At 46.8% G+C, this 15791-nt stretch overlaps 1 protein-coding gene across 2 annotated transcripts in view; it reads right to left on the minus strand.

Annotated features, from left to right (window-relative positions):
• Positions 1-6281: 6281 nt before the first annotated feature.
• NDRG1 (N-myc downstream regulated 1) overlaps positions 6282-15791 on the minus strand; it is a 56519-nt gene continuing 47009 nt past the window's right edge. For both annotated transcript variants that reach the window (XM_032609523.1, XM_032609524.1), the window contains exons 14-16: positions 15584-15619; positions 10992-11043; positions 6282-8110 (exon numbers count right to left, since the gene is read on the minus strand). In XM_032609523.1, the coding sequence (XP_032465414.1) occupies positions 7929-8110; positions 10992-11043; positions 15584-15619 (270 nt within the window). In that variant the 3' untranslated portion in view covers positions 6282-7928. The remainder of the gene's footprint in view (positions 8111-10991; positions 11044-15583; positions 15620-15791) is intronic.

The following is a 15791-nucleotide window of genomic DNA, read 5'->3' on the forward strand; positions in this document are numbered from 1 at the left end:
TCCCAGCTTATTCCACTCTTCCTTGCTCTTGGGGAGGCCTCCGGGGAGAGCCTGAATGAGTCCTATCGGAGTGTCACGTAGGCGGGGGGCTCAAATAGAGCAGGAAGCTTGCCACTCTAGTCCCCTGTGACCCCGTGTTCTGGGGGAAAACGAAAGGTATGCTAAAGATTTGTCAACTTTCGGTGAAGAAATTTATGTAGGTGCTTGGAGTGAACATCTCGTGTGTGTGTAGGTGTGTAGGGGAAAGAGGAGACCTGAACTTACTGAACCACCGATGCTTGCTAAACCTTATTAGCATCTGTTGAGCACTTACCAGGCCTTCTACTGGGTCCTTTACTGCAGTGTCTTATTTAATCCTCAGAGCAAACCTATGAGATGTGGCATTATTATCATTTACCCATTTTAGAAATAAGATAGCTGAGGCTATTAGAGGTTAAGTTATTTGCTCAGTGTCTTACCAGCTAATGAATTACAGACCAGGATTGCAAACCAAGGTTAGTCTGACGTCCGAATCAAAAGGCACAAGACGTGCTTTACTGACAAGAGCTGCAATTTTAACTTTGAAAGTGATTCAGAGAGTGATCAAAGAAGGTAGATTGAAGTGATATGATTGTCTAGACTCTCATTGACATTGTAAGTACTGTGTATACCTAGAGGTTGTGGGGAGGTAACGTAGCCTGTGACTATTATACTGAATTAGGTCACTGATTTTTAAAGACTTACTTGATCCAAAGTAACTGCAATGATAACCCTGCACAGCTGGGAATCATGGATGGTCAGAATGGCCAGCTGTGTATTTCTGCACATATACATACGTGTTGTATGTATGTGTAAATATATATATATGTGTGTGTGTGTGTATCTGTTTTCAGACTATGACTTAATATTTAAGTATTCCTACTGCCATTTTGGTGACTACAAAATACATATGAAGAAATGTCTTGGAATTTCCCAATAGAGGAAAAGTAGCACTTGGGCAATCTCGCATGTTTTACAACAGTCCTCATTTTTCTCATGATTTATGTAGCACGGAACGTGTTTATTTAATGTGAAGGGTTTTCATTGCTCAAATTCCCTGTTTATAGCTTTTCGCCTTAAAGCAATATATCATCAGTAAAGTGACTTACTGGATTGGGTGAATTTTCTTGTATATTCAGTTATTATGAGGCAATGATGGAACATTGAACACGTTCAGTAAATGTGCAGATGGTGGAAATTAGGTCCCAGATATTTTATACATGACAATAAAAATAGCTAAAAGTTTGGAAATGCACTGAGGAATATGAATTCTGGCATGTAGAAAACACCAGGGGTACAAATGTGTCCAGGCCGGAAGACATCTCATGTAAATATAAAATGAACATTTGGCATTCATTCACTTACTCATTTATTCCATGCCTTTTTATATCCCCAACTGCCCTGTGGGTACCTGGGGGTCAGAGACCATGACTGCATCCTCTGAGCCTTGTATGTGTCAGGGACTGGGTAGCAGGGGTTGGATGGATGGAGGGATGGGTGGATAGAGATCCATTGCCAGCTGCCTTGGGAACCAAGGGGAGTGAAATGAAGTATAAGGAGGGTTGCAGGACGCAATGGGACCAGTTCTGACTTCGGGAGGCTGGTGGATCTTTCTATCTTTTATTCTTTACTGGAATTCCTCACTTAACCGATCTGTGCTTCAGCGTCCTCAGCTGTGAAATGCAAAATATGACAGTACCTTCCTTGTGGGGGTGATGATGTGATAACCAAAATGCACGAAAAGCTTTAGAATAGCGCTTGGTACGTGGTAAGCACTTAACAAACGCATCTATTATTTAGCTGAGTCGGTTTCCTTATGAACTGGGAATAACCCGCAAGGCGATGGTAAGAATTGAAATCAGTGTTCGTGTCTGCATATTTTTAGTCCTATCGCAAAGGTAAAGGAAACATGTCACCGATATTCAGTTGAATGCTTTAATATTTCCATCCTATGCTTCTCGATCCCTTAACTTTTTATTTTTATGTTTTCATTTTATGCTGTAATTTGATTAAGCAGCTTCTTGAAGGCAGGAAGGGTGCCATACTTTGTGTCTCCCAAACCCAGTGCTGTGCATAGCACATGCTCAGCTCTTTGAACAGACGTGCAGATGGCTGAGAAAATGAAGTGAATGGTGCACTTGATACCTTCCAGCTAAATCCCCCTCATCAACCCAAAACACGTTATGTTATTCTAATAAAGTCTAGGGGAGAATCCATTCCAGTACAAAAATAATTGCCCCATGAATCATTTCCAAGTACACTTCTATCCTGAAACATATACTTTTTTCAAAATTGGAATTCAGATCGTGGAGTCCAATGGATGCCTCCAATTAAGATGCATGTGTGGACTCTGGGAAAGATTTCAGATGATATCAGGTGGATGAAGTTTTGGGAAAATGGGATTCAGGGAAAATGGCCAGAGCATTTTATTATGAAGGTTAAAAAGCATACAGCAGAGAAGCCACTGTTCTCTCTCACCCTCCACCGACGAAACGAAGATGCAGAAGCATCCTATATATTCAGAGGTCCCAGTTCCAGCTGAACCTGGGCTCTTTCCAATGTAGAACTGAGCAAAAATGACTTCTAAGGAGATGAAAAGGCTGGCACCAAACCCAGGTATGGTTTCGTATATTATATGCTGTAAAGAATGTTTCCAGATCTCCATGCTAAATCTTATTTTTCACACACCACTAGCGAAAGTGGGTTTCTTAGTCCATCCCATAAAGAGGAAAAGGAAGCTGCTAAACCTGGCTTATTGACGGCCATGAGAAAAATGTCAGCCTGCCAGCGAAGGAGGAGACAGAAGAATTAAGAACCAGATGAAAGATACGGTAAAGGCTGGTCACCGCCTGGGTGGGACTACTTAATGGAGGGACAAATGTCCCCATGGGCAGTAAAAGCCGCAAGGTCCTCTAGTTTATTAGTCCCAGGAACTAACCAATGTTCTACAGTCCCAAGACGTCAATAGGTGGCTGCATTAGTCATGTTCTCAGCCAGCTGTTTTCCAGACAAGAGGGACGTAATCCATTTTAGAAATGGTTGCACAAGCCATTTCGTCTCTGTGAGCCTTGGCTTTCTTATCTATGAAGCAGATAAAGATAAAAAGGGAAAAGAAACTATAATAAACGCTACACATTACTATTATTAGTGATGCATTCTCTGCAGGGTGCCCTTGTCACGAGGTCATATGGTCAGTGCTTCCTGGGGAGGGCGGGGTGTTCAGGAAGTTTCTCGGAGCAGGAATGAGGAAGGGCCTTTCCTGCAACAGTGAGTTTGGCTGTCAGTGGGTTTAATGGCAAAGCACATAGCAATTCACCGGCTACAGCTACATCAACTACTCGGAATCCTGCCGTGTGTATGTGAGGGAGGGGATGGGAGTAGTGTGAACTAACCTCTGATTGCAATGTAGCGTCTCTCTGACCTAAAGGTGGGCCACAAACCCTAACGTCACCAGTTGAAGTCACATATATTATCACAATGGTGACAGTTATCTCGAGATGCTCTTACGCTCATAGCTGATTGGACAGCGGCTGGACACGTGAATCAAGCTGGTCCCGTTCAATTCTTACCCTTGAAAGACACAAAGACCCGTTTAGTTCCAGGTCCAAGAACCAGAAGGTCAAGGATCCCATCGGTTTATGCTTTAGAGATGCAGGGAAATCTGTTCTTAGAAAGAAGGAGGCTCGTCTGCTCACTAGGCCCCCTCCCTAACCCCATCTCCAAACCCAAAAGGACAAGCTTCCCCTCTGCCCTTGGATTCCATGTGGAACACAGTTGAAGGGTTTCCATGCAGCCTGAGAAGCCCAAGATGGATTTAGGCTGTATCTAGGGACCCATCCAGTGACCAATAGTGAGGTGGTGTCTGAGAAGAGGAATGAGGAAGGTGGCAGATGGGCCTCAGTTGCCCCTATAGAGCCTGCACGTGGTTGGTCTTGGTGCACACTTGGTCTCCCAGCTGCTGCCGACACCCAAGGGTCTGGGGATTGAAACCAAAATAAGCAGCTAGGAAAACAGAAATAGATCCCCAGCTGGCAAAACAGCCTCTGGGCAAACCATCTCTAAATAGCATCTGATACATGCAAACACCTGCAACAGTTCATTTCTCTCCATGGAAGCCTGAGCTCCAAGGAGCTGATCGTGGCAGGTCCAGGGGCTCTCTGTGCCACATATGCACCCACTGCCATGGTGATTCCTTGCTGGCTCTTCTATGCCTGCCTTTCCTTTGCTCCTGACTCTCATACAGGATCCGTCACAGAAAAGGCCCTTGTTGTGAATGGAGAATAAGGGTGAGCCTACACGCTTCTCCTCCTGCATCGAAAGCAGGGCTCCTTAACCTCAGGTCCTTGGACCAGGGATCCATGGATTAAATTCAGGGGTCGTGTGCTTGGATAGGGGGGAAATGAATCTTTGTTTTTACTCATCTCTAACTGCAGTGTGGCATTGTGGGCCACAAACCCTAATGCCACCAGTTGAAATCACATGTATTTTTCTTACCACAGTTGTGGCAGTTTTCTCGAACTGCTGTTATGCTCATCACTTCCTTGAGACCTGCCTCCACATCACTATTTAGTAAAGAAACGTCACACAATCGGAACATTTGGAGAATTACACTTCACCATCAGTGGTTTCTTCTGCAGTTATGTGCTGTATTTCATGCGTTAAAACCCTTCCTGACGTGCACACCGCACACGGTCACCTCCTCCTTCCCTGCCCAGGCGCCTGCTGCATGATGATGTAGGCTGCAACGGCGTTTACAGCTAATTATGCTAAGAAACTCTTCAAGGTACGTGAAGAAAAAACCAATATAATAAACGGTAAGATGGTTGTTTAAAAAGGAGGGGCGTGTTAAGTGTGGGCTGCATTTAGGGACTCGCTTCCAAAGAACAAGTATGGGGCTTCCCTGGTGGCGCAGTGGTTGGGAGTCCGCCTGCCGATGCAGGGGACGTGGGTTCGTGCCCCGGTCCGGGAGGATTCCACATGCCCGGAGCGGCTGGGCCCGTGAGCCATGGTCGCTGGGCCTGCGCGTCCGGAGCCTGTGCTCCGCAGCGGGAGAGGCCACAGCAGTGAGAAGCCCGCGTACCACAAAAACAAAACAAAACAAAAAGAATGAACAAGTATGGAAAAGCAGAAAAAGTAACTTAACAGTTGAGACACCTGGCAAACACGACCTCAGCCAGGCGATCAAAGTCAACCTCATCCGTGTTAAATCACGCTGGTCCATCATGCTGACAGCACGAGGTGATGAGAATGGCACTGAGCCTCCGGGGTCTTCATTCCAAAAACTCAGAACCCCAACTGAACCATGAGAAAACCACATACGCAAACCTCGACTGAAGGCCATTCTACAAAATGCCCCACCAGGGCTTCTCAAAACCGTCAAGGTCATCAAAAGCAAGGATAGTCTGAGAATCTCTTACAGGCCAGAGGAAGCAAAGCAGGCGTGATGATGAAATGTAACCTGGTATCTGGACGGGATCCCGGGACAGAAAAAGGACAACAGGGAAAAACTAGTGAAATCCCAAGAAAGTATGGAGCTTAGTTAATAGTAATCGATCAGTGTTGATTTCTTAGCTGTTACCAATGCACTGTAGCAGCATAAGATGATGATAATAACAGGGGAAACTGGAGGTGGGGTATATGGAAACCCTCTTACTATCTTTGCAACTGTTTTGTAACTTTCAAACTGATTTTAAATAGAAATGGGAGGTGGTACTGAAACCTGTTGTGTCTACATTTTTTTTTTTTAAATACAAGGGCCAGAAGCATTGCAGGGATTGTCACTGGGTGGTCTTTCCACATGCTTTTCTATAATAAAAATAAAATGTGAAAAAAGATGTTTCCTTCTGATCACAGGTTGAAAACCTTGATCCCCTTGTCACTGTATCATGCAGCTATTGAGCGCTTGAAACGAGGGCTGGTCTGGATTGAGATGTGCTGTGACGTAAGACACACCCTGGATTTCGTAGTAGGAAGAAAAGAATGCATGATACCTTAATAGTTACACTGATCCTATGTTGAAGTGATAATATTTTGGATATGTTGGGTTAAATGATTAAAGTTAATTTCACTTGTCTCTACCTTTTTTAATGTGGCTACTTGAAAATTTGAAGTTACATCTGTGGTTCGTATTACATTTTTACTGGACAGGGATGCTGTAAAGCAAAGAATTCCAAAGGTGAGGGGCATGTGCTAGGAAGCCCCAGGTAAGGAAAGACCCATCCCAATGCACGACCTCTCAGGCGGAGGAAAAAGACACAAGCCACTGCAAAGTTACAAATTTATTGGTCTGGAAATAAATACAAATATCTCATTAAGAAACTCCTCTGGAAAGACTTGTACACAACAGTTTCTTGTTCTGATTCAGCCATTTCTGCCTCCCAGGGGCTAGGTCGCAGATAAACTGAGTCATTATTCCCCCAAGCTACCTAGAAGGCTTGACTATTCCTCCCAGTAACCACCAGGCCCCGGCGGCTGAGTCACAATGTTCCTTTCACTCTGATCAAACTTCCTATAAGAAGATCCACGGTTAGCCAAAGTAAAAATCAAAAGGCAGTAAGTAGTACAGGAACTTGACAGCTACGCTGACGTTGCCCAGAAATGTCAGTGGTGCCACCCCATTCAGCGAGAGGTTAGAGGGGCAGGGTAGAGGGGAAGGCGGGAGAGGGAAGGAAATCCCATGGAATACACATTCCAGAATCCTTGCATCTTCTGGGCCACCACTCCCCAAGGGAATCCCCACCCCCTACAAGAGCGAACAGTTCTATCTGAAGATCCCGGAAGGTCACCAGGTCAGAAATGTTTGGCAGTCAAGTTCAGATTCAACCCGGGTTGTCCAAGATTGGAAGCTAGATTTAACTCAATCACACATGGTTCCTGGGAACCTGATGGGATCAACTGAAATCACAACTGCACTGGACTCCATCACAACCACGAGGAATCCTTTACATCTAATAACCAAAAATACCAGCCCACCTCAATGCCCCCGCCCCCCTCCCCCGGCCGCTGCATGGAGACGCATCACAGCCAGGCACGGCCCTCCATTTCAAAGCAGCAGCTACAAATCTGCGTGATCTCCCCCATGAATGAAATAATCACTCGTCCATGTATCTGGGGTAGGAAGTAGGCGACGTGGAGGAAGAGGCAGGCAGCAGAATCAAAGCCTCAAACCCCCGATACCAAATGTTTGCCAAGACCGTCTCCTTGAAAAACTGGGAGATTTTGTCACCTGCTTCTGTTGTCCATTAAAAAAATGCCAGAAAAACAGGCTTCCGGCATCGGCACTGAAAAGTGTATATATGCACCGACGTTAAAAATCTACTTCAGGTTCACGACAGAGATCTGCTCTTCCAAACACTTCGGAGCCTTTGCATAAATTCCACCTCTTTCCCCGCTTCCTGTTTGGCTTTGTTAAAAGAGCTCGCCACCATTCCCCCCTCTCCCCCTCTCCAAATCAGAAGGGGTTTGGCTTCCAGAAACTGGGTCTGTTTTTTCTTTAGTTGGAAAGGAAACAGGAAGTAGGTGGGCTGGGCTTCCAACAAAACGTTCCTTCGCGCCAGGATGCTCAGGTCAGCCCAGCCTTGGATTGATCAAGTGTTTGCTCTGTTTCTTGTTTTTGGCAGTTTGGTGTCTCTGAGGGAGGGTAAGACAGTGGCCTCTAGGCCGCTCGCTAGTGGAAACAGGACACTGAGATGCTTCTTTCCCTTTGGTCCACTCCACCCCGCCCTCGCCGGAAGGGGAGCCCTCCACAAACCCAATCTCACTTTGTCCTCACCAGAGCTCACTCGTACAAAATAAGCTTTGGATTAATACCGAGCTACATGTGGTTGGCAGGCAGGGGCGGGGAGGGGCCGGAGGAGGGGCAGCTACAGCGATTGATCCCAGAGTCCAGGGGCGGCCGTCCCCAAGGCCACCTAGCAGGACACCTCCGTGGAGTTGGGCCCTGCGCTGCTCCCGGGGCCGCCGGAGTTGGGGACGATGTCCAGCCGGGCGCCCTCGCTGGTGTGGGAGCGGCTGCGGGCGCCCTCCAGGGACGTGACGCTGGAGCCCGAGGCTGTGCGGGACCTCATCAGGCGCGTCATGCTGGCGGAGGGCACTGCGAGAGAAGAGAGAGACCCGTGAGGGGATGGGCCAGCGCTGGAAGCACCTGCACACCGGGGATGCTGCCTGCTGTGCGCCCCACCCGCCTGGGCACCTTTGCTCCTGTCCATCCTCGCAGCCACCCGGCTGCTGGGCTCCGCATCGTTTCTGTCTCTGCCCACAGAGGTGGAGCGCAAGACCCAGGTGGAGTAAGGACTTGCTGCGATCCCACAGCGGCGTGAACCCACAGCTGGTCTGAATCCCAGCTCTGCCTGCTACCCGCTACTTGAATCCCAGCTCTGGGGCTTTGGGAGTGTCCCTCTCTGAGCCCCCGGCCCCCCCCTATAAAATGGGAATACTACCACTGACACCCTGGTAGCAGCGCTGGGGTGTGTGTCCACCACCCTGTAAGGCCAACAATTACCAGAGCGGGGAGGACGTTCAAGGTTGGCCAGGCTAATCCCTGCACGCCACAGGCTGGAAACCAAGGCCACACAGAGTGGTCAGCTGTCGTCTCCCCTTCAGGAAACCTGCGAGCTCCCAGGTACTATCAACGGCACTGTCCATTCCAAAGGATTTAAAATGCCCTTGAACACAGCAGGTGGCTTACAAGGTGGAATGAAGACAAAAAATCGCCCCGTCTGTACTGGGTGGAATGGCATCCCCCCAAACTCACGTCCACCGGCACCTCAGACTGTAACCTTCTTTGGAAATAAGGTCTTTTCAGATCTATTTAGATACGATGAGGTCCCCCTGGGTTAGGGTGAACTCTGATGCCATGGCTGGTTTCCTCTTAAGAGAAGGAGACACAGGTGCACACGGGGAGAAGCCATGTGAAGACAGGGCAGAGGTCAGAGTGATGCAGCTACAAGCCAAGGACTGCTGGCAACCACCAGAAGCTGGGACAAGGCAAGGAAGGATTCTTCTTAGAATCTTTGGAGGGAGCATGACCCTGCCCACATCTTGAGTTTGGACTTCTAGCCTCTAGAACTGGAGCACTGTGAGAGAATAGATTTCTGTTGTTCTAAGCCACCCAGTTTGTGGAGATTTGTCATGGCAGCCCTGGGAAACTACTACACCACCCGACTGAAGCATCATTGCCAAGGCCATATTGAATAATGGATATCACACACTGAGGCAGCTGATAAATACACAGGCATGTAAGGGTTACACTATTCACTCAATGGGCATAGGTCCTGGCTTTCTGTGGCAGACACCCACAGACAGAATTCATTCTTGCTGTACCGAATCCTCTTCTTACAGAGCTAGTTGCTGAATCCGGAAAAAAATGGGATCAATTCTGTATCTGTTGCTCACATATTCTCTCTGAGCCCCTATTTCTTGACCCCAGATCTGGGGGCTTACTGACCTTGCAGGGCTCTGGTGACCCTAGCATGGTGTCATGGATGCTGAGGGCTCATCATTCTGGCCCGCTGCTGAGCAGGCACTCAGTAAATGAATGATTACTTTGTCTTTAGTTGATGCCTCCAGCTCTCTCTGCTGTCTTTCCCTACAACCTGCAGGATGCTTCAGCTTTCTGGAAATAGAAGCTTATGTGGGGGGCGGGGGGGAAACAAGGCCTGCCTTTCACTTCCTTTCTCCCCAGAATGCACTTTCAAAGCAGAAATCTAAACCCAGGGCAGGTCCAAGACAAACGAGTTGCAATTCATGGCTGCAAGGTAAATGAAGGCCGTCTCCAGTTACTGCCTTTGCCTGCACATTTTCTTGGAGGGAGAGAGGGTGGAAAGGCAGGAGACCCACGAGTAGATGGAAGAGGGCACGTTGGGACAGGGATCCTGTCCGAAGCATGTAAATCAGGCTCGTCCACTCTCAGCCACTCCAGAAACTAAACACGGCTGAGGCCAACCTTAAGACCACATTGCAGTCAGTTGACCAAACATAACGTTACTATTTTAAATGAGCAAAAACAGTTTAAGCCTCAGCAAAAAAAACGGGGGGCGGGGGGAGTGATGAGACGCTCAGACTTCCTTGTGAAGGCGGGCACATGAATTATAATTCCAGGCCGCAGACAGAAAGAACCCAAAGAACCACATCGGGGCCGGAACCGTGGCCAACACACCGACATATACCAACGGGGGCTGCTGCCCAGCAGTGCGCTGACACTTGGTGTCGCCTGTCCTGGTCACGGGACCGCACTTCTGAAAATGTGTCTGTGAATAAATGTCTGTAAATGAACGATACTCATAGCGCAAGAAGCTCCAAGTTCGTTAATTGTGCTTCTATTTACCTTCAATTCCCAAACCTAATGATTTAGCAAAGACATGCTCTGTCTTGAATGTAAGTGGCTTTATCACCCACTTGTTCAGAGCTTTACATTTTTCAAAGGACTTTCACAGATCCCCACTCTGCTCCTTACTTAATCTCTCAAAGCCTCAGTTTCGTCATTTGTAGATGAGGATAAGAGTATCTCCTAGGATTATTGTGATGATTAAATAAGAGAAAAATAAAGGATTTATTAATCTGTCATCACCACCACCACCACCATCATTGCCATTTTACCAGCATCGCCACCATCACTACAAGTCTCTTAGAGAGTATGTAATCAAAATTTAAAAGATTTTCATGGTCTTATTGTTTGTTGTCTTCTTTGTGCTCAGAGGGGTAATCCTCACCTAAACCTTAAAACATTCCCTGGTGTGAAACAGCTTCTGTTCAACAATGGAGGGAGAATGAGGCACTGTGGTATGAAGAGATACGGGAACCCCTGCCCTGCGGCCCATCCTCCACACACCTAAATACTTCTTCCCTGACCTGCCCAGTTTGCAAAAAGCCTGAAGCTGGCCGAGGTGATACAGAATACTGTACTCATCCCAACCTGGTTCCAGTTCCCACACCTACCCTTCAACCCACCGCCTGCCAGGAAAGGCCATACTCACTGTATCCCATGCCCTGCACGAAGTACTTGAAGGCCTCGGCAAGCTTGGCCGGCTGCAAGAGAAAAGAGGGGAAGTGCTGTCAGTCACCAGAGGTCCAGACCATGCAGCCATGCCTGTGGGCACCTTCGTTAAAGAGCTTGGCCCAAGATACAAGGCCACCTCAGGTGGATAGGACAAAACACAAAAGGAAAGGAAAGACTATGGGATAATTATGGAGACCAAAATTAGCTTTGACCAGAAGTTACATGACCTGTCTGAGCCAGTTTTCTCACCTCTAAAATATGGGCAGAGTGCCACACCTACTCCTGAGGGCTTCTCTGAAGAAGACATCATTGGATAAAGTGATGTGTCCAACTCAGGGTCTAGAATGTAATAGCCACTCACTGTGCTAAGGGCTTTGCAGCATTATCTCATCTTCCCGACAACAGCCTTACGAGGTTAGTACCATCTTCATATATGTTTCACAGCTGAGCAGACTTGGAGAGATAAATAATCCGTCCAAGGTCTTATGATTAATCAGTGGTCTCGTATATTAACCCAGGGCTTTCCAAACCCCATAACAGTTTACTCTCAGCCTGGCTGGCTGGATGAAAGGATGGTGGATAAATGGATAGATGAAAACGAAAAAAGATCGATGGAAAGAAGGAAGGAAGGATGATGGATAGATTAATGAAAAGAGAGGCTGTATGGATGGAAGGAAAGAAAAAGATGGTCAAAGAAGGAAGAATAGATGAATGGATGAATGGATGGATGGATAGATGGATAGGTGAACAGACAAATCAATCAACTGGGCTACTTTAAGTAAAATGAGTTGGGAATGCTGAGAACACACCCAGTTCTACCAATTACACTCAAAAATTTAATCTAAATGGGAGGTGAAGGCCATATTCGCAGGCTAATTAATTCCAACTCTTTTTTTTTTTTTTTTTTTTTTTTTTTGCGGTACGCGGGCCTCTCACTGTCGTGGCCTCTCCCGTTGCGGAGCACAGGCTCCGGACGCACAGTCTCAGCAGCCATGGCTCACGGGCCCAGCTGCTCCGCGGCATGTGGGATCTTCCCGGACCGGGGCACGAACCGGTGTCCCCTGCATCGGCAGGCGGACTCTCAACCACTGCGCCACCAGGGAAGCCCTAATTCCAACTCTTAAATGCAATGTCCTGGGTCTATTCTCACACCCTCTCATTTCACTGGTGAGCGGTCATCGGGGAGGGAGTGTCCCTGCCCACCTCCACCAGCTCCTGCCACTGTTCTCAAAGAGACAAATGACATTTAAAGAAGAGCCTGTGCTGCAGTTGGCCTCTGGGGGTCACGTGATGATGGTAAGAAGGGGACGAGAGTTGCAGGGACATCTGTGTTCAACATGGCGGACAGAAACAAGAGGACAGGCTTGGAAAGGAGAATATCTGGGCCCAAACTCGGCTCCCCTGGGTGACCAAGGGCAATCTCTCCCATCTGTTAGCCTCAGTTTCCCTTCTGTGACTGTGACAGAATGCATGCTCTTCCTTCCTCTAAAGACTGTTGCAAGGATTGAATGGAATGAAGGATGGGAACGCCCTTTGTAAAAACACACCCAACTTGCAAGGGCAGGAGGAGGAGGGATTACACAGTTACTGGTCCTCACTGGGCTGCTCTCCTGGGAGCCTGGGCTAGCTCAGCTCCTGCCATGACATAGAAAACGTGTTTTAACTAAGGATAGAGTTAGATTTTTCTCATTTCAAGTAGAGAAAGGAATAAAGGAAGGAAGGAAGTGTAGGTGGAAAGAAAAATGGCGCCCCTCCTCTGCAGCCAGCTTAGGCGGCACTGTCTCAGTAGCAGTGTCGAGCGGGCTGGGTGGACGGACTAGTCACCAGTGTGCAGGTATTAATCCTGTTTACCTCTAAGCAGGGCTCTACTGGAAAGCCATCTGTTCCCTCTAGAAACTGAGACAGCCCACCCTTCTCTGGCTACTCCAGCTATCAACTGGGCAAAGCACAACAGCAGATAAAAAGTTGAAAATAATTTGTTCTTTGCCAGTGGGAGCAGAGAGAGACACTGGGAACAGAAGTTAAGAGAGCCACCCGAGGCCACTTGTGCCTGCCCACTCTGCAAGGGAGGCTCCCAGGGAGCTCAGCGGGACTTGTCAGGACCGGGGGGGCACCTAGAGCTAGAAAAAGGCACACATCCGATTGAGAAATCGCTGGATTACTGAAGCTCTGAAGCCCCTTTCAGGACTGGAGGGAGAAAGAAGGTCAGGGGACAGTTTGGTGGAAAAGACAACCCAAAATGCACAAAATATTTCATAGTAAGATAGAGTGCAAAACTGTACTGATAGAAAATTATAAGAAGAGATAAAAAATTCATTCACTTGTTAGGTGGGGGGCCGGGTATTTATGGGTGGAGACCTGGAGGGGACAGTTACTGTGCAGCAAACACACTACAGTGACGATACGTTTATACGTGCACGCACACACACGCGTACACGCATACACGTATACATACACACACATGCATACACGCATACGCGTATGCACATACATACACACACGCATACGCGTATGCACATACGCATACACGCATACATATACACACATATGCATACACGCATGCATATACATACACACATATGCATACACGTATACATATACACACTCACATACATATGATTACACGTATACATATACATACATACACACATACGCATACACGTATACATAAACATACATACACATGCATACACGTATACATATACATACACACATACGCATACATGTATACATAGACACACACACGCATACATGTATACATATACACACACACATGCATACATATACATACATACACACGTGCATACACGTATACATACACACACATGCATACACGTATACATATGCACATACACATACGTGTACACATATACATACACACATGCATACACATATACATATACATACTCACATACACGCATACGCGTATGCACATACGCATACACGCATACATATACACACATATGCATACACGCATGCATATACATACACACATATGCATACACGCATACGCGTATGCACATACATACACACACGCATACGCGTATGCACATACGCATACACGCATACATATACACACATATGCATACACGCATGCATATACATACACACATATGCATACACGTATACATATACACACTCACATACATATGATTACACGTATACATATACATACATACACACATACGCATACACGTATACATAAACATACATACACATGCATACACGTATACATATACATACACACATACGCATACATGTATACATAGACACACACATACGCATACATGTATACATATACACACACACATGCATACATATACATACATACACACGTGCATACACGTATACATATATGTACACACATATGCATACACGTATACATATACGCACACACATATGCATACACGTATACATATACAAACACACATATGCGTACACGTATACATATACATACTCACATACAAACATATACACGTATGCATACACGTATACATATACATACACACATACGCATACACGTATACATATACTCACATACGCATACACGTATACATATACACACACACATATGCATACATATACATACATACACACGTGCATACACGTATACATATATGTACACACATATGCATACACGTATACATATACGTACACACATATGCATACACGTATACATATACAAACACACATATGCGTACACGTATACATATACATACTCACATACAAACATATACACGTATGCATACACGTATACATATACATACACACATACGCATACACGTATACATATACTCACATACGCATACACGTATACATATACATACATATACATATGCGCATACATATGCATACACATATACATATATATGCTCACATACACATACGCATACACGTATACATAGACATACACACACATACGCATATACATATACATACTCGCATACACGTATACATATACATACATACACATATGCGCACAGGTATACATATACATACATACATATGCATACACGCATACATATATATGCTCACATACACACATATGCATACATGTATACATAGACATACATACACACATATACATACACACATGCATACACATATACATACATACACACATATGCATACACGTATACATACATACTCACATACATATACACATGTGCATGCACACACACACACAAACACAGAAACACACCCTTTGGTCCATCTCTTCTCTGCGCTCCCTGCTTTGCCCCTGGGCTACAGGAGCCTGTGGCTCCAGCGGAAGCCTCTGGTCTTTGCGGTCAGGCACACCTAGATTCTGGTGCGCGACTGCCAAGCTGTGTCCACTTGGCAAATCCCTTCACCCCTGTGAACGCCAGCATCAGCTACTCCACAGGGGCTTCTGGGGGACGACCAAGCAAGTCCTGACATGCAAGCACCTTTCATAAACGGTAGCAGGTCCAAATGTGTCATCAGATGTAATAGCAAGGTGGGCGGCCAGCAGGCAGTGAGGGAAAGGGGGGTAACGGGTCACAGAGGCAAATGCCCTCCACCTGGGGAGCGGGGACAGGTGTAACTCACCTGGGAGATCTGTGGGAGGCCGCCACAATCCGCCATCTGGGAGAAAGAAAGCTGGTTAGTGCCAAAGGCCTCACGTGGAGGGGATGCCGGCTCTGTGGACCAGCTCCAAATGGGCATCCACTCTGCCCGCTGCCCTGCCCCGGGCCTGCCTTGCTGAGGGGGGCCTAGACATGTTACAGGTGGGGAAACACCCACCTCACCTGGCACG

This window comes from Phocoena sinus, chromosome 17 (assembly GCF_008692025.1).
Source record: "Phocoena sinus isolate mPhoSin1 chromosome 17, mPhoSin1.pri, whole genome shotgun sequence".
In the NCBI taxonomy this organism is placed as follows: domain Eukaryota; kingdom Metazoa; phylum Chordata; class Mammalia; order Artiodactyla; family Phocoenidae; genus Phocoena; species Phocoena sinus.